Below are 19,761 nucleotides of genomic sequence, written 5' to 3'. Positions count from 1 at the left end.
TATATCATTATTGTTAATCTATACCTGTTATAATTGTAATTATAATTATAAACACATCCCCCTCCCCATATATATATATATGTGTGTGTGTGTATATATATATGTGTGTGTGTTATATATATATGTATATATATATGTGTGTGTGTGTGTATATATATATATATATATATTTGTGTATATATATATATATATTAACAAATTGTGCTGCCAGTGCAAAGGTATGCAATTCAAATCCACCTGCTGCTATGTGGAAGAAAGATGGGAAGTCACCTCCCATCTAATATACTGCTTCTGCTAGTCGGCTGGAAGGCCAGCTATGGGTTGGTTCTGACTCATTGGTACTCAACAACAACAATAGTTCCTAAAAGAAGACAATATTTAAGATAGATCTTTTTAACTGTCTAAACAAAACTATTTTTTTTTAAAAAAAAAGAAGACGTCAGAGGATATTTTTGTTTTAAGATTTAATAATTAACTCATGGAATTAGTTTCAGGGGGTTCATCCAATATCTGTGGCTCCAGAAAGTCCATAAGCATTTAGAATTCTGTTCTACATTTTCCCCCTTTTGATTATCTTCATCTCCTCAGCACTTCTCAAAATGTCTAGCTCCTAGACATACAATAAATACATGTATTGAGGCCACAAAATATTTTGGATATTCTGCCTTGAAACATTATTTGACTCAGCAATACCTTCCTCCCTCCCTTAAGTCATTATGTAATACTCAATAAGTCAATCCATCTCATCCTGAATCTTCCTTTCCTGCACTGTCCTTTAATCCTTCCAAAACATTTCCTGCCCTCTGTGACTGGAGAAATGGATTTCAGTCTGTTGGAGACAATAAGATTGGCTTAGGATAGGGCAGGATTCAGAGCTATTGTACATAGTGTTGCTATGAGTTTCGGGGATCTTGACAGCACATAAAAACAACAACAACAACAACTCAGCATGGCCACCAAAAGTTGGAGTGGGCACCTTCTTGTGACAGTAAGCATTCCTACACTCATCGACAGATAGGGCTGAAAGGGCAGCCTTGCTGTTCTGTTAGTAGCCTAGGTGAGCTCTGCACGTCCCTTCCTGCACTTGACACGCATTTCCCTTTCCCAAGTCCTTAAAAGTTTTTTATAATTTTCATTTTTTATGAAATGCAAAATAGGAACCTCAAATTACTAGTATTCCAGAATTCCAAACAGTCTGTCATGCCTAGGTCAAGCCATTAATTTCAAAGGAGTAAAATCAAAATCAGCCTGAATTAAAGCTGTAGGAGGGAGGATACAAGTGCACGAGAGACTACACAGTTTGCCCCTACGACATCTCAGAGGCTTTGACAGGTGCTGTTTTATTTGCCCTCCAAACAGCTCCCTGGCAGTATCTTCTCCAAGGTCACAGCACACAGAATTGTCTGATAGAACAGATACAACGTGAATAACATTTGACCAGATAATTATGCTTTGTGTGTCCCTTGGCACCGACCCTTATAAAATGCTTCCTATGTATCTGTGTCTGATTCCTTAGCAACCAGAATTCTGGTCTGATAACTAGGCCTGGATGTGCGGAGGGCCTTTGTTTGTTGTAAATTCTTTGACTTAGCTTACTTTTTTTTTTGTTTCTTAAGTCAGCGTTAAGAAAGAGAGGCTGATCTTCTTTGGTGGATATAATCAATTTCTAAGTAATGAATACTGTTTAAAAAATCTGAGTGCGTCCAGAGAAACAGCTTTGATGAATGGGTGAAATACACATCTATCTATCTATCTATCTCTTAATAAGTAAACACTGTCTGGAAAGTAACTCATGTGAGTCACTGAGTTAATTCCAACTGGCAGGAACCCCACCTGTGTTTCTGAGTAAAGCTGTGCTCCGTAGAGTTTTCAGTGGCTGCTCATTTTGGAAGTAGGTTACCAGCCCTTTCTTCCAGGGCACAGCTGAACATGTTCATCTGCTTTTCTATTAGAGAGTTGAAAAGAGTCAGTCCAATCTTAATTAATAGCTCAGCTATCAATCATTTTATAATACTATTATCTTACTACTGATAGCTGCTTCCCAAAGGACATTGTTTTAGAATTCCAGTGGCTGAAAAACATTTTTCCTAGTTTACCTGAAACTCATCAAATGTGGGTAGCAAGGTACAAGTAGAGACAGACACGGAGTAGCCATGATCTTGCTATCCCAAACTCCCTTTTGAAAAGTAGAATTCAAAAATTCCTTGGGCGTGTGGAGCTATTATTTTACCTGATAAAACAAAAGTAGAAGAAAGATGTTAGCTCTTGCTTTAAACCTTCACTCCCTAACTTTTGATAGTTTGTTTTTCTTTTGATAACAAAATAAGGAGACTCTGCAGTGAGCAGGCCCCCTCCACGCCAGACAGCTGAGACGGGCTTGTCCTTCCAGCCTTGAAAGTAAAACGATACAAGCTTTGCACAGACAATGAAACCCTTGTGTGTGAAACAGCTGTCTCAGGAGATGGCTCGGTGCTGCTTGACAGTGGCTTGTATGTTACATGGATACGTCTGGCATTATCTAACCGGGAATGAGACTACCAGATGGTCCTGGGTGATTGGGACCTGGCATGCTGTCCACGCCGAGGGGAAAAGCAGTAGCTAGGGTTTCAGTGGTGCTGGGCTAAAATGCCAGCTGATTGTCCTCTAAATCTATGCCTCCTGAATGGTGGAGAGCTTAGATGTGGGATTTCCAGACTTTATCTGACACTAACTGATAAGTGTAGTGTATGTGTGCAGGAGACACGTTGGTTCCTCCTGAATTTCTCCAGGAATTTGTATCCAACTCAGTGACACTTGACTTATAGTCTCAGTTTGGAGGCCTTAGCAGTCCACGGGGCTGCTATGAGCCCTGCCATGGACTTCCCATTTCAGGTTTGGTCCCAGAAGCCGTACCTGGCTGTCTCCATGTCAGTACAGTCAGCCAGCCTGGCCCAAGCTGTGTCCTGAACACAAAGCAGCAGGCTGTGCTTCCACGTCCCCAAAGGGGCAGCGACAGTGGCCTCCCAGATCTGCATTAGACTCAACTTACTTTTGAAGTGAGACTTCAGAAGGACCCTCAGGCCTCCCATATGCATAGGCACATACACACACATGCACACACACTGCATAGTCCCTTTGTAAGACCTGATCAACCTGAAAGTAGTGACCGTGGAGGAAATGTGTGCTGTGTGTTTTATCCTCCTTGGGTCCAGAACCCTTTGCCCTGCATACTGCTGTCTCCAGGAACAGCACTGGTGCTAGAAGGGAGTCGGGGAGCCTGGTCAGGTCCACCTTCCTGGGGCTGAGGTGGATGCCAGGGCGTGGGCAGAGTGGGCAAGCTGCAGCAAGCTGGGTGCAGGAGCAGCTGGGCCATCGCAGGCTGGTTCCAGACCACCTCTGAAGCACTTGGTCACCTCCCAACAACAGTTATTTCTGTGGAATGGCATTCACTTCAAACCCTGTGCCTATTTCCTCTCTTCTCTGTTACTGAGGGGACTCCAGATTCATTCCATTACCCTTGACTTTAAGGCGTGAAAGGTTCAAAAACTGTATTTATCTGTGCAATGTATTAAAACCAAAAAATACTGCCATCAGTTCAGATTTGCGAGCAGAGCTACTGTACTGGGTTTTCTGGCTGTGATCTTTATGGAAGCAGATTGGCTGGTCTTTCTTCTGAGGTGCTGATGCAGGGGATCAAGTCCCGAGGAGGCATGCAGTGCAGATTCTCTGTACTATCCAGGGGGCATGCGTGCATGTGAGATTCTGCCTGGTGCTGACAGAGGGATCAAGTCCCTAGGAGTTGTCCGGTGCACATTTCCCTGTGCCACCCAGGGAGCATCCATAAATAGGCTGTATGTGAGGTTCTGCCCCAAACCTGCTGTACATGGTCATGTGAACCTGCAGCTTCATCATCTTTTATAAGAAAGAATTGTGCAAGGGTGTGGGCTAGTGGAAAATAAAGCACTGAAACTAGCTAAGTTTTTCAAAACTTGCTCTAAAAAGAGAGAGAGCGTGTGAGAAAGAAGCCTTCTTCTCCATATTTTAGTTCTGCAGAACTTCTGAATTGAGCCTATGAGAAATTTTCTACTTGAGAATTCTGCTCTTTCTTCCTCAGCCACCAAATTATCGCTTTTCTTTAATTACCGCTGGTGGTTGAAGGCAGAGCAGGCTGTGTTTATCAGGAATGAATCTTCACCTTTTATCCACAGTAGCTCTGCACACTTGATGGTCCCCGAAAGGCTGAGAAGCGATGTTCACAGCAGCTCTGGATCTCAATTGTGCCGCGAGGCAGCTGGGCAGGGTCTGGGGACATTCTTTTCCACAAGGACACACTGATCAGGAAGAATGTGTTCCACATGGGTGATCCCAACTCGGGGAAATCATACAGATTTGGCCCAAGGAGCCTACATTACTTTGAAGTCAGTGGGCGGAACTGCTTTTTAAAATTCTTTTTTCTTTCACTGCAACGTTTACAACATTGAAAAAAACCCAGCCCGATAAGTGAAAGGAAGCCAAAGCTTGAGAACAAGACGTCTAATTCACCCGTAAGCAAGCTTACTCATCTCAGCGATGTAGGCCTCTCAGCCCAACTGCCAGAGCAGGCACTACAGACAGAAACCCAAGTGCAGTACCATCCCTCCAGAGACCACGCTGCACATTGCTAGCATGCCTACCCACCACCTGGAAGACTGGGAGTTTGCATCCACCCGAGGCCTGTCAGAACAAAGTCCTGTGGATCTGCTGTAGAAACATCAGCCGTTGGAAGCCCTGTGGACCTTGTTCTTTGCTGGTACACGTGGGGTCATTGAAAGGTAGAATTAACTGAGAAGCCACTGGTGAAGTCTCTGTTAGCTAACTAGCCAAGACCATCACTTCAAAGTGGCACCAAATGTCATAAAATGTGAAAGAATCAGAATGCTTAGGGCCTGGAACATTGTCAGTAACTTAATTTTCTGGTTAACATGAACTTGTGTAGCTGACTGGGTCTATTTCAAAACATTTCTTCAACAATTTGCTAGGATTACACAGACATGGTCCGTGCCGTCAAAGAATTCACAGTGTGGGCGGGAAGACAGACACAAACACATCATGTTGGAAAGAATGTGGAAAGGCAAAGCTGGAAGTAAGTTTAAGAGTTTAAGAAAAAGGAGGGAACTGAGAGAGCTAAGGAAGGCTTTCTGGTGGAGGTGACCACACCCCCAATCTGAAGAGATATGAAGGGAGTGAGGCTGGTTCAGGGACCTGGAAGACAACATCCTGGCATTCCAGCTTTGCATTTAGCATGAGCAAAGACACTGAGGACAGAAGCTGCACAGAGTCTTGGGAGAATGGAAACTTATAACATTTAGGGAGTGAATGAGGTTGACCTTCTGTGAAGCCACTGACACCAGTTTCAAACATGTCCCATGGGTGGGAGGGGACCACAAAAAGGTTTAAGCATAGAGGTTGCTTAAGACTTTCTAACTCTTAGTAAAGCCAGACATCTGAAGTGGTAAAGGAAGAAGGGCATCCATACTGTGGGTGGGGGACCCATGTCTTGGAGCCCTAATTATAACCAAAAGAAGAATCCTGAGGGGAAGAGAATCTGGGGAGACCAGAGGTGCCGAGTAGGTGGTTATATATGCAGCTCTGAGCATTGTGTGCCTGGTGCAGTGGAGCTACAGATGGAGAAACTTCTTCCTCAAAGACGTGGTCCAAGATTGAAGTTTGTGTTCTACATTTAAGAAGCAGACATATTTGTTTTCTTGGCAGTCCATGGTATGTTCAAGACTCTTCCCCAGCACCACAGCCCAAAGGCATCAATTCTTCTGCTATTGTCCTTAGTCACTGTCCAGCTCTCTGATGCATAGCAAGTAATTGTGAAGACCATGGCTTGGATCAGGTGAACCTTATTCTCTAGATTGACACTGTTGCTTTTCAGTACTCTGGAGAGGTCCCTGGCAGCATATTTTCCCAGTGCAATTTGTCTTTTTATTTCCTGACCTCTGATGCCAAAGTTTTTGATTGTGAAGATAAGCAAGCTGTAACTGTTAATGACCTCAAATCTCTTCTCTATCAGGGTGCTGACAAATGCCCCAGTGGTGAGAATCTTTGTCTTCTTGATGTTGAGCTCCAATACACATTGAAGACTACAGTCCTTGACCTTCTGCAGCAAGCACTTCAGAACTCCTCAGTTTCAATAAGCAAGGTTGCATCATCTGAATAACACAAGTTGTTGTTGAGTCTTCCTCCAATCCTGTCTTGTAGAGAGTGAAGCCAAATTTCTCCTTGGAGGCTAGGATTTCGAAGCTCCATCTATCATACTTTGGGCACGTGGCCAGGAAGGACCAGTCCTTGGAGAAGGACATCGTGCTCAGAAAAGTGGAGGCACAGTACAGGAGAGGAAGAGCCCAGATGAGCTGGATTGATACAGTAACTGAGGAAATGGAGTTGGGTGTGTCAGAATCAGTGAGACTGGCTCAGGACAGGGCAGGCCTCCGAGCTGCTGCACATAGCGTCACTATGGGTTGCAGGCGACTTGACAGCATATAAGAACGAAATTTAAGAAGCAGAATGAGAAGGAAGCCAACAGCGAACCGACTGAGCATTAAAAGTGAAGCAAGAAATGTGTTTTCAACCGCAAGAAGGTAGAGAGAGAGTGAGGTGAACTGAGAGTTCAGGAAAGCCAGAATGGAGGTGGAGCCCTGTTCAGTGAACAGAGGAACACGTGAGGGTTGAGGAACTCAAGGAAGGAGAGATAGCCTACACTTTGGAGAATCTGAGGTTTCACAGGGAGAATCTTCTATTAGCTGGATAAGAGCAGGAGGCTTAGAAGGAATTTTGTTCCCTCAGAAGAGGAGAGACTTGAGGATATTCCTAGCTACCTCATTAGCAGAGATAGAGGTTGACTCGAGGAACGAGGTCTCAGAGCCACCTGGAGTTAGTCAGGCATGGACATGGTGGCTGGGGAGTGTCCATCAAGGGCAGGGGCAGTTGAGGAGGCTGAAGGGATGGACTATGTGTATGGACGCAAATACTAGAAAAGAAAAACCAAAATATTCTGTTTCCTTCATCTCACAGGAGGCAAGGTTATTGCTGAAGTTGAGGAAACAGTGGTTGGGTTGAGAGTGAAGAAGTATCAGGAGATGAGGATGAGAGGGGTCCCCCAAACCATCTCAGAGGACTACTGGGAGGAAGCAGTGAAAAGTCAGCTGAGTGGAGGCCAAGCCTTGGCTTGTAGGGGCACCAACTACATGGTTAAGTTCTAGTTGGAAGAGCATGAGGACCATGATTCAAAGGTTGGCAGAGTTGATCTGGGTACCTGGTGGTTAATGGGGCTCTTTCAGCAAAAGCCCCTGCTCATGAGGAGGTCTCACACCAGCTCTGCAGGCAGCTCTGTTTTCTGTGCACAGCTCCAGCTGTGTGGTCGGGGTCTCACATTGGCTGCAGCCCTACCTCACCCTGTACATCTTTGTCATCTTTCCAGTTGACCCTGTTCTAGCACTGACGGATGGAGGTAATCTGAACAAGAGTGCACTGAGAAGCACTGAACATCCAGGTCCCCAAAGAACTTGTATGGATTCCCAGACACATAGTCAGGAGGCTCTCTTGTGTCACAGAGGTCAGGAAGGCTTTCTGAAGGAAGTCAGCAGATCTGAATCTGAGTCACATACACATGTGAGAAACTGCCTGTAGAAATGCTACCCCCAAAATGGGGATATTCCATCAGCCTAGTTTATTGGGGTAAGAGTAAAGTGTAAAGAGTAACAGGGAAAAGAATTCCCTGTCATAGATTATCCCACCTTTTAGTTCCCCAAGTCAAATGTCCAAGATTTTTTTTTTTAAAGAAAAAGTAGATTTGATCTAGGAGTTCTCTAATTCTTTTCACATTCTAGTCATTTACAAGCATGATTAGATTAAATACTCTTATGAAGCTAGTGTCATGTCCATGTGGCAGATGAAGAAAACCAAGTCAGAGGAAATTCTAAACTTTCCCAAGAGCCTCTGCTGTTGATGAGGCTGACCGTCCCTGACTTGCCCCACCCCTGCTCTTTCCAGTCACAACAGTGTCACCAAGAGGCTGTGGTCTCAGGGATGGAGCACTAGAGTCTGACCCCTTATGATCTCAGATGAGTGATGATACCTGTTCTGCCCCCAGAGTTCACTCAGCTATCATAGCTGGGTAGTTGGAACTGACTCATAGCTGACCTTCCGGTGAGTTTTTAGAAGCTGTAAATCAAAACAGAAGGAAATTGCCCATCTTTTTCCCACAGAGCCACTTTGGATTTGAACTTACAGAGAGGTTCCAGCTACCTTTGTGTTTGCCACATCAGTCCCTGCAGAACATGACACCAGAGTGCCCTCCTAGAGGCCAACTGTTGTTCTTGTGTGCATTCACCTATGACTCATGTTACAGCTCATGTTGACTGTGACTCATTGTCACCTTAGGGACAGTGGATCTGAACCCTGCCTATCCTGTGCCATTCTCACCATCTCCAACATACTTGAACCCATTGTTACAGTCACCGTGTCAATCCATCTTGTTGTGCATCTCCCACTCTTGTGCTAACCCTCCACCTTTCCAAGCATGATGTCCTTCTCCAAGGATGGGCCCCTCCTGACAATAGGTCCAAAGTATGTGAAACAAAGTTTCACCATCCTCGCCTCCAAGAAGCACCCTGGTTTCACTTTCTCAAAGACAGACATACCTGTTTGTTCCTTTGGAAGTCCGTGGGATTTTTCATACTCTTCTCCAAAACCCCAAATGAAAAGCATAGTCCTGTCACCTTTAGGTGTTCCCCATCTTTCAGATGCATAGCAAGCAAATGAGAAGACCAAGGCTTGGATGAGATACACCTTAGTTTCAAATTGATGTTATTGCTCCTCAGTAATTTGGAGAAGTCCCAGACAGCAGACATTGCCAGTACAATATTTTTCTTGATCTCTTCACTGCTGGTACCAAGAGTGTTGATTATGCAGCAAAGTAAGATGAAATCATTGACAATTTTAATCTTTTCTTCATCTATCATTATGTTGCCTACTGGCCTAGTGGTAAGAATTTTTGTTTTCTTGATAATTGAGGTGTAGTCCATAGTGAAGGCTGTAGTCTGTGGGCTTTATAGCAAGAGTTTCAAGTTGTCTTGACTTTCAGCAAGCAAGATTGGGTCATCTGCATGATGCAGGCTATTGATGAGCCTTCCTCTGATCTTGCTGCCACATTCTTCTTCATGAAGTCCAGCTTCTCAAAAGATTTGCTCAGCATACAGATTGAACTGATACAGAGAAAGGATACACCCCTGTTGCACACCTTTCTTGATTTTGAACCATACTGTGTTCCTTTGCTCTGTTCAGAAAACAGCCTCTTGGTCTAGGTATAGATTTCACATACAAATAATTACATATTCTAGGATTCACATTCTTCTCAACGTTAGCCAAATTTGTTGCCAAAATGCATTTGCCTAGTCAATAAAACACACATTATTCTGATATTTTTTGCTTTCAGCCAGGATCCGTCTGACATCAGCAATGATATCCCTGGTGCCACAGCTTCTTCTAAATCTAGCTTGACCTTTTGCTAGTTCTCTGTATATGTACTTTTCTAGACATTTTAAAAAGAATCATCAGCAAGAGTTTGTTTGCATGATGAGCATATAAGGGTGTTTTTAAATTATAAACGAAGTAGGAGATTTTGCATAGACAGCAGTGACGAACTGGATCAGACCTTCTCTATTTCCACCTCTCCCGAAGCATTTCTTACAGAGTGAGAAGTTTCTATTGTAATTTGTGGGAGAGCTAATAAGGAGATGTTCAGTTTGATATAATTTTGTGATGTTATCTTTTGTGCTTCCCCTGAGGGATGGACTGACTGAGAGTGGAAAAAAGAAAGACAATGGAAAAAGTTATCTAAAAATTTACTCTCAGGGTGCTACCGAGTCAGGGTAAAGAGCTAGACTTAACTTCTATGAGGAGTTGCCCAGAAAAACAAGGCCTACTATATGATTAAATGCTGTACAAATAGATAGGATAAGTCATGGTTAAGTGGAGTGCCTGGAGAATACCACATAAATTATTACTCTGGAAGATATGCCAAATGTGCCCTGAGGGAGAAGGATGGTAAAATCTGTCAGTCACACTGGGGTTGTATAATGTAGAAGGACTACAAGGACACCAGCGTATCTTCCTTTTGTGCTGAGGAGCCTTAACCCCTTGCTGGGTTTCAGAGAAAGTGTGCTGTTGAAGGACTCGGACTTGTATTATCTCAGTGTAAAGCTTTTCCCTCACACTCAAAAGGCTCTTGTTGTTAGGTGCTGTTGAGTGGATGATGACTTATGGTTACCCTGTGAATAAGACCTTTGAGCTTTGCCCTATCCTGAACCAACCTCACAGTCTCCGATGCATCCAACCCCATTGCCACAGTCACTGTGTCAATCCATCTCATCCAAGGTTTTCCTCTCCTGCACTGACCCTCCACCCTTCCAAGTATGATGTCCTTCTCCAAGGACTGGCCCCTACTGACAACATGCCCAAAGTATGTGAGATGCAGTTTCAAAATCTTTGCCTCAAGGAGCAACCTGGTTTAATCATCTTCAAGACAGACCTGTTTATTCTCTTGTCAGACCACAGTATGTTCAGTGCTCTTCTCCAGCACCACAAGTCAAAGGCATTGATTCTTTGGCCAACCTTACTTGTTACCTAGCTCTTATATGCAGAGTGAGCAGTTGAGATGGTTGTGGTTTGGATCAGGTGTACCTTAGTCTCTAGACTGGCATTGTTGCTCTTTAACTTCTGGAGAGGTCCCTGGTAGCAGATTTTCCCAATATGATTTGTCTTTTTATTTCCTAACTGATGACCTTTAGTTGTCACCTTTCTAGGATAAGAGAAGAGATCTCAATTAGCTCATAGATGAGACTGGAATGGTCATTGTCTAGTCCAGTGGTTCCCTCCAGAGAAAGAGATGAATGGGACTGTATGACAGTCTGCTACTTTAGCTGTACTGTTTCATTTCCTTGGAGAGAGAGATGGGGAAAAGGGGAAAAAACATTAGAAACATATCTGGGCATTTCTGCCTCTGAGGGGGGAAAAAAAAATATATATATATATGTGTGTGTGTGTGTGTTTGCTTCCTTGCCCTTTCTGCATCCATATGTTTTAATTGTTTTCCAAAGTAAAAAAAAAATTAATTATAAAATTATTTATTATAAAATACAGCATTATCAAATAGTAATTTCTGAAACAAGATGTTTACTCTAGAGGCAGTTTTCACGCTACTAAGGGGTTTTTCTGTTTGCTTGTTTTCCATTTTTTAGGAGAAGGAACCCAAGAAAACAGTCAGTGTTCTCTAACCACTGTTTAAGGAATTTCATATCCTTTGATATGTTCAATCAAGGTCAGCCTCATCTGTCCCAATTTGCTTTATAATTAAAAAATCCAAAATATTTAATTTGTACTTAGATACCTGATCCCTCTCTTTCCCACTCAGTATTCTTTACCAAACATAAGCCCCATGAAGACAGAGACTTCATCTTGCTATCATGGTATCACATCCACCTAGCAGAGTGCTTGCCATATAGTATGCCCTGAAGAAATAATTATCAGTAAAGGAAATTGGAAAGATCCGTAGGGATCTAAAAAGACTGGTTAATGGTGGGCATAGTCCAATGGTGATTAATTTTATAAAACATAATGAATGGGAATATGGATTGAAGTGCAACATCAAGAAAAAAAAGATTCTCGCCACTGGGCCAATTGGCAGCATCATGATAGATGGTGAAGAGACTGAGATTGTTAATAGTTTTAGTTTACTTTGCTCCACAATCAACACTCTTGGTACTAGCAGCCAGGAAATTAAAAGACGAAATGAACTGGAAGTCTGCTGTCAGAAACCTCTCCAGAATACTGAAGAGCAATGATGTCAGTCTGGTGACTATGATGCACTTGATCCAGGCCATTACATGCTTTGAATTGCTTCGCAATTATGTGCTATGCATTAGAGAGCTGGTCAATGACTAGAGATGATAGAAGGAGACTTGATGCCTTTGAGCTGTGGTGCTGGAGAAGAGTATTGAATATACATACCATGGACTGCTAAGAAAACAAACAGGTTCTAGAGAGGGTGAGACCAGGCTGCTCCTTGGAGTTGTGGATTCTGAAGCTTTGTCTGACATACTTTGGACATATTGCAAGGAAGAACCAGTTCTTACAGGGGGCCATCATGTTTGGGAGGGTGAAAGGGCAGTGCAAGAAAGAAAGACCCTCGATAAGATGGATTAATTCAGTGACTGGGATAATGAGTGTAGGTAGATCAGAGACAGGAAGGCTAGGATAGAGCCTTATTGGCCCAGGATAGAGCAGGTTTCAGAGCTGTTGTACATAGAGTCGCTATGAGTCACAAGTGACACAACGGCTCATAAAAACAACAATGAATGGAAATGATTGTGTGAAACACAGTGTGAATGAAGGGTAGTGTGAAACACAATGTATACAAATTTTGTAAGCACACCAATATAAAATAAAATTTAAAAAAAAAACCGAATTACCAAATGAAAGAATGAACTTCCAAAGCACCAAGGGCTGCCCTGCTCCATGAAAGTGTAGTTCAAAGCCAAGCCTTCCTTGCCTACCAGACCCCCAGAGTCCAGGAGTCCTCTCAGCTTCTTTGTTGTCTCATTCCTGACTTTAAAGTCCAGGTCTGGCCGCCCACAGGCCAGAAGTGAATTGCAAGGCCAGCCCTGAAGAAACTGCCTGCATGCTAGACTCTCCCACGTCTTTCAGACTCAGTTTGAGCTGTTCAGTATGCATCGGGAAAGCAGTAGTTACACCAGCTTGAGTATTTAATTCACTATTGCTTTCTTTACCTAGCATCCCTGAGAGAAATGTTTTCTTTCCATTGGTCTGAAGCTTGGCATTGAATGTTTTAGAGCACTTTCAAAATGACATTAAGATGCTTCTTTATTTCCACATTTTACTTCTTCTAGTGTTTATCTGTTCAAAAAAGCTCAAACGCATTGCTGTTGGGTCAGAACCAACTCAGATCTGACCTTCCACTGAGCTTCAGAGACCATTACATCCCATGGGGGGAGATTGCCCATCTTTATCTCAAGGAGTTGCTGGTGGATTCGAACCACTAGAGAGGCGTGCTTTGGCTCAGCAGCTCACTTACACAGACTTTCTTTACCTATTGTTGTGTACAGAAGAGTCTTCACCTATTACTAGTCATCAACTTCTTATTTCCTCAAGGTGTATGTAACCAATATGAGATTTCTTTATAGGGGAAAAAAGTGATCTTATATTCCAAATGAGTTTCTAATGGAAGAAAACAAATAAAAAAACCCCACACTCCAAAACAGCCCTTCATTAGAGTTTTGTTTGTTTTTTAGTTTCTTTTTAAGAACTAAAAGGAGTTAATGACTTTTTGTTCTCTGGAAAAGCAAGGGTGGAGGGCCAGGAAAGATGAGCTCTTCTCTGCTAGTCCAAGCCCTCCTGGTCCCTGGTTCCACTTGGGGCTCAGTTGTCACCTCTCCACCCTGGGCTTAGGAAGATGTCACTGGGGTGTTAGAGAAGCCAGCCACTGGAAACAGCCGGGAATTTCCATCCAAGGAACACCATAGTGAAAACTTGGGACACAGAAAAGCCGCAGCTCCACCAGGGATGTTTTTGCTTTAAGACTAAGGGTCTGGCCAAACCATGCTGAATGCAGAAAGATTTCCCTTGTTTTGCTTTCAAGAAAACATATAAGTTAGCCCCTACCTATTGCCCAGGTGACTTCTAAAAGCAGGGTAGGGTTTTCCCCCTTCTGTTGAGAACACCATGTTATTCAGTCCTCTTCTTAAGACTGCAACAGAGCCCAGCAACACCTGCAGAATTGAGAGCCCTTAGCTCCACACCAGGGAGTCCCTTGAGAGGCTGACAGTTCAGACCTACTCAAAAGCATCTTCCGAAAGGTCATCAGCCTCGAAAAGCCAGGCCTTTATTCCAAAGTATTTCTGGGAGGTGTTGAACCACCAACCTTTCAGTTAATGGTTCTGTGCTTAATGGTCTGCCACCCCAAGAGACTCTGAGACAGAGACACTCTAGAGGGACGAGGTTCCTGAATGACTCCCAAGCTAAATATATTCAGGACGGTTGATTAAGTCATGTAGTGGCAGCTCCAGGAAGATTCAAAAAGAGGCAGTGCGGGTGGGAAGTCTCCCCCTCAAGTGTTCTCTCCGGGAAGGTGCAAACCCCCTTCCCAGCTCTCAGCTCCTCCCCTCCTTCTAAGGCCGGGCCGGGCGTGTTGGAAGCTGCCCGGTGGCAGGGCTCCAGCAGTGGCAGCTGTCCCGTCCTCACCGTGGGCTGGGAGGGCCTCTGTTAACAAGGCCCGGGCGCCCTGCTTGTGCACACCTGTCTGCTGAGACATCGCCCCAGACTGCAGACTGCAGACAACAAGAGCGAGCTTGCAAGGGGGCATTCTCAGCACAGTGTGTAGGGAATCCGGAGGAACAATGCGCGGGCCTGTGGAGGATAGAGCTGGGATGGTGTTGGCGTTGCCTAGGCGACAGACTGCAAATATTCTCTCCTTAGAAAACCACTCAACTCCACAGCTCTCTCCTAACAGCTTGGAGGCTGGGCTCTGAGAACCACGGAGCCTGGGGTTGGGGACGGTGAGTGAGAACGAGTCCTTTCCGGTGGAATCGTTCTCTTTGTTGTTTCTCCGTGTTTGGGTTCGGCTTAGAGAGTCAGGACCGCAGATCAAGATCTGTGTGTGTTGAGCTAGGCTGGGAAACAGTGGAAAGTCATCCCTGCAGTAACAGAAGAAAGGAAAGGCTGTTTGCTTCTTATCTCAGTAACACCCAGTGCTGGGGTGGGAAAACTCCAGGACTCCTAGGAAATAGGCATGACGATGATGTGTTTTGTCCAGGTGGTTTAACTTAAGAGCCTCTATTACCCAGACCAATGGGGTAAGAAGCGTGTTGGGATCCCCTTTTTGTGTGTGTGAGCCCTATCCATAATTATTGCAACATAACTTTCTCTTTGCTTTGCCAGATGAAATCTCAACGGTTAGGCATTGTGTGTAAACTTCTTGTATGTTTGCTCTTTTCAGTTCTAGGGAAAATCCGAACTGCAGTGGGCAGTGCCCAACTCCTCATGGCCCAGAAATTCTACCAGTTCAGAGAACTGTGTGAAGAAAACCTGGTATGTAACCCTCCCCATCACTGTCAGCACCTGCTAGTTCCATGAGAAGTGACCAAGGGGCCACCAAGACGAACCCCCCTGACATAAAACTGACCTTGAACCAGGTCAAAGTCCGCTGAGATCTCTCTCACCTGAAGTAGAGTTTTCTGATGAATCTTACCTCTTGCTTTCCTTAAAATGAAAAATCATGCATTTCATACCTGGAAATGCCTAAAAAGGGGAGGGGAAGGAAATCCCCCAAGTTAAAACTACTGCGTTTATAACTAAAGTTTTCCTTTTAAAAAGTTTTCACAGGCTGTCTCTGACTATTATTTTTACCAGAAAGTACAACTTGATATTTCAAAAGTAATGTTATAAAGCCACCATTTTCTGCATGGGGATTTTCTTTCTGGAATGGCAGACCACTCCCTAATTAGAGAGCTTCTTTTTAATCTGAAGACCCAGAGAATCCCAAGTAAATGTTTGTTTGATCTTTCAGAGATGAAATAGATGAGATCCACAATTTTTTGACATAGAAAAATAAAATAAAGCAAAATAAAGACACACGCACAAAAAAACCCAGCTACCAACAGTAAAAGTTTAAAAATAATAAAACTAAGAAAGAGCCTCCTTGTATATGCTGCCTCACTTTTGTTTTTAATAGCTCTTCTCTCTGCAAATGTAATTTCAACAGAATAGCTTTCATGGCCCAATCAGTGGTGGTGGTGGTGGTGGTGTTAAGTGCAGTCAAGTCATAGGCAACTCATATCGACCCTATGAATGAAAGTCCTCAACACTTGCATGACTTTCATCCTTTCTCCATGTTCATAAGGTTCCGGAGGCAAGCTATTTACGGAAGTGGATGCCAGTCCTGCTTCCAAGCTTGTTTTAACCAGGGAGCACCACCAAACACTGTCCACCATGGGTAACTGTTATCGCATTTGACACATCAGTGTCACAGTGCTCAGATTCACAGCAACCACAAGTTACCTCTATACAGCAAGTGGACACACTAGGGCTGTACCACCTAGAAGACTGAACAAAAACAATGACAATCAGGCCTGAGAGCTGCGGATTAGTCACCCACCTTTGGCTTGTTAGCATCACTTTCTGTCCACTAGGCTAACTGGTCTCTCTCTATGTTGTTAAGTGCCATCGAGTCGTAGGCGACTCAGCAACCCTATGAACAAAAGTCCTCAACACTTGCGTGACTTTCACCTTTCTCTAGGTTCATAGAGTTTCCGGAGGCAAGCAATTTATGGAAATGGGTGCCACTTCAGCTTCCAAGCTTGTTTTAACCCAGAAGCTCCACCAAACACTGTTCACCAGAGTATGGCAAGCAACTTCTTTTCTAGAAACTGAACGCATCACTATTTGACACTTAAATGACACATAATATGATCTTGTAATAAGTGTAAGAGTTTTAACCCCTTCCTCTTGCTACTATGGACAGCATAGGCTGAGAGGGGTCTGGAAAGTGCTCAACCGAGGAAAATACCAAATGTGTTTATGTTGGTGCTATCTATCCTTTGCATCTAGATTTTGGGTTTTGTAACCCCCCTTTGGAGCTAACCATTCTTTCCATCTATAGTATTTTTATTTCCTTCCATCAACAAAAATTATCTGGCCCTTCATTTCCACAGAAATGCAATTCCTAATTATAAGGTAAGAGAGCTCTAGTGGCTTAGTGGTAAGGAACTGTGCTTCCAACACAAAATTCAGTGCAAATCCACCATCTGCTCCAAGAGAGAATGATGGGCCTCCTCCCATGTGATTTACTGCCTCTGAAAACCTGCTGGAGGGTCAGCTGTGGGTGGGTTCTAACTCAACAGGACACAACCATAACAACAATAGCAATTATAAAATAAGGGAGCTCTGGTGGCTTAGTAGTAAGGAATTACACTTCCAGTGCAAAAGTGTGAGGATCAAATCCACCAGCTTTTCCACATGAGAAAGATGGGAGATCTCCTCCCTTTGAAAATCCTCTGGAGAATCAGCTATGGATGGGTTCCAATTCAACAGTACACAACAAAAACTATAAGATAAATTTATATTATCTCAGTTAATCTCGTGACAAACAAATTTTAAAAAAAACCATAACCAAACCAGACCGCTGCCATCAAGTTGATTCCAACTCAGAGCGGTCCTGCAGGATAGACTGGAACTGCCCTAGAGTTTCCAAGGGTAGGAATCTTTGCAGGAGAAGACTGCCTTCCTTAGCTCTTTCTGTAGAATGACCAGTGGGTTCAAACCACTGACCTTGTGGTGGCAGCTGAGTGCTTTAACCGTGGTGCCAACAGAGCTCCTAAGTTTACGAATAAGTGTATTCCGTTCAACAGATATTTTCCTCAGCTCCAGCGATGTACCAGGTAGAGAACTTCTGCTAATTTACTGACTCACACTGTGTGGTGGAGTTTAAGTAACACAAGTGTCCATTCTCCTTTAAGTGTAAGAAAGTGCATACAAAAATATCTTGTTGAAATGGCCAGTAAGTCCATGTGGAGGTCAATTCATACTTGCATAGGACAAGCACAGCATACTTTTTGCCAAAACATTATATGAGGTTGTTGTTGTTGTTGTTGTTATGTGCCATTGAGTCGCTTATGACTCTTAGTGACCCTATGTACAAGAGCTCTAAATGCTGTTCTATCCTGTGCCAACCTAGCCATCTCAAATGCACTCATTCCAACCACTCCAGTCACAGAATCGATCCATCTCATCGAAGGTCTTCCTCTCCTTCGCTGCCCCTCCACTCTGCCAAACATGATGTCCCTCTCCAAGGAGCAAGTATATTATTAAGTAAAAGATAAACTGCAGATTTTAAAGATGAAACCACAGGGAAAAAAATTAGAAAAATTTGGAGATGTGGAGGAAATGCTGGCTCTAATGAAGCTGGCCTTTGGCGAATCTTGCGTATGGAGGGGTGTTCCTCGTCCACTAGATGAGCTCAGTCAGCAGGATATGTGGGGTGCTGTCAGAGGTGCTCAGGGCTCTGCACTGGGTGTGCTGGCCAAGCCAGAGCTCAGCAGCATCATCATGAGCCTGCTGTAGACCACCTGTGATAGATCAGATAGCTAAATTAGATTTATGATCCTGTTAAAACCTCCAAACAACCCTATGGAATGTTGTTGTTGTTGTTAGGTGCCATCCAGTCGACCATGACTCATTACCACGTCATGAACAACAGACATACAACCAGTCTCACAATCTCAGATATGCTCGAGCCCATGGAGTGGCCTTGGAATGACAGTGACATTATGTGATATGGTAGTGGTTGTTGTGTACCATCCAGTCTGAACCAACTCATAGCTGACTCTCCAGTGCTTTTCCAGAGGCAGTTACAGTTCAGATGGATTTGAACTGCATACCTTCAGGATTGCAGTGCAGCTTCCTATCACAGGTCACCAGAGCTCCCAACACTGAAGGACAATGTAACATGGCCCATGGTGGGAAGCAGAACCAAGATTCAAATCTCAGACTGATCCACCACTAAATCCCATCCAGGATTTGAGCTCTGCTCTTCTCCCGCTCAAGGAAGACTGCTGTGCCTCATTGCAGCCCTTCTCTGTCTTGGGGGAGAGACATATTGAAGCGGTACTGATCCATTTATGTTGCTTTGACCAAAGACAGTTCCACTGATCTTTCCCTGAGCCCATCCTAAGAACGGGAGGAAGGAAATACTTTGATTGTAACCCCAGTTGCACATTACACCAGACTCAATTCTCAGGCTTAGGATGCACAGTAAAGAACTGGAGGCCAGCCCTCCTCATCCCTCCACCCCCTTCCTGACCTCTGGCCCACAGGAAGACTTCCGGTACTTCAAGGAGCAGCTGATGCTTCAGCCTGTGAGCTACTGCTGATACCTCAATGCAGAATGGGACTTTCTCCCTCAGTTCCCTCATCCATCCTCTTAATAAAGTGGCTGAAATGAGATTCTTAGAGAATGAGGTGCCTAGAGGTAGGGCGTTGTACTGCCAACCCAGAGGCAGGCAGTTCAAATGGACCAGCCAGTCCACAGGAGAAACGTGAACAGTCTACTCCTGTGTGATTTTATAACCTCTGAAAACCTGCTGGAGGGTCAGCTGTGAGTAGGACTTGACAGCACATAAAAAGACCAAGATTCTTACTGAAAAAGGAACTAGTTGCCCACAGTAGGAAATTAGGCAAACTAGTTGGCCTCATTGACCCATCATTTCATACATTGATCACTGAAACAATTTAGAAATGGACTTGGTGGCCTGGAAGATTCATTGAACTTCAACACTGGAGCAGTTTAGTTTTTAGTTACTGATACAATCAAGCCAAATGTGTTGTAAGATCTTAAAACCTCATGTGAGAGTTATGTTGTCAAAGCTAGTATCTGTTTTTCTGGACCTAGAGTTTTTAAATGCATCATCAGTAAAAGATGACACATTCTGGGATTTTTCAAATGTTTCTCTCACTGCTGTTGAGTCAAAACAGACTCATAGCTCTCCCTCCAGCATGTTTGAAAGACTGTTAATTGCCTAACAAGAGAAAACTGGCCATTTGTCTTCAGAAGAGCTGTTGGTGGTTTTGAACCATCTGAGAGTCTCTGCCTTTGGGTGAGCAGTGCAGGACCCTAGGGGCTAGGCCACCAGAGCTCCCTCTTCAGATGTTTAAACCCTCCCATAT

General features: G+C 43.9%; 1 protein-coding gene across 8 annotated transcripts in view; it reads left to right on the top strand.

The window, feature by feature from the left end:
• The window catches only part of DLGAP1 (discs, large (Drosophila) homolog-associated protein 1), a 542,994-nt gene that overhangs the window by 516,994 nt on the left and 6,239 nt on the right, over positions 1 to 19,761 (top strand). For all 8 annotated transcript variants that reach the window (XM_006891397.1, XM_006891398.1, XM_006891401.1 and 5 more), the window contains one exon: positions 15,038 to 15,129. In XM_006891397.1, the coding sequence (XP_006891459.1) occupies positions 15,038 to 15,129 (92 nt within the window). The remainder of the gene's footprint in view (positions 1 to 15,037; positions 15,130 to 19,761) is intronic.

The sequence above is a fragment of the Elephantulus edwardii genome, unplaced genomic scaffold (assembly GCF_000299155.1).
Source record: "Elephantulus edwardii isolate Elephantulus edwardi_28Jun2011 unplaced genomic scaffold, EleEdw1.0 scaffold00097, whole genome shotgun sequence".
Classification (NCBI taxonomy): Eukaryota; Metazoa; Chordata; class Mammalia; order Macroscelidea; family Macroscelididae; genus Elephantulus; species Elephantulus edwardii.
The sequence above is the reverse complement of the archived record's forward strand: the minus strand, read 5'-3'. Positions and strand labels throughout refer to the sequence as shown.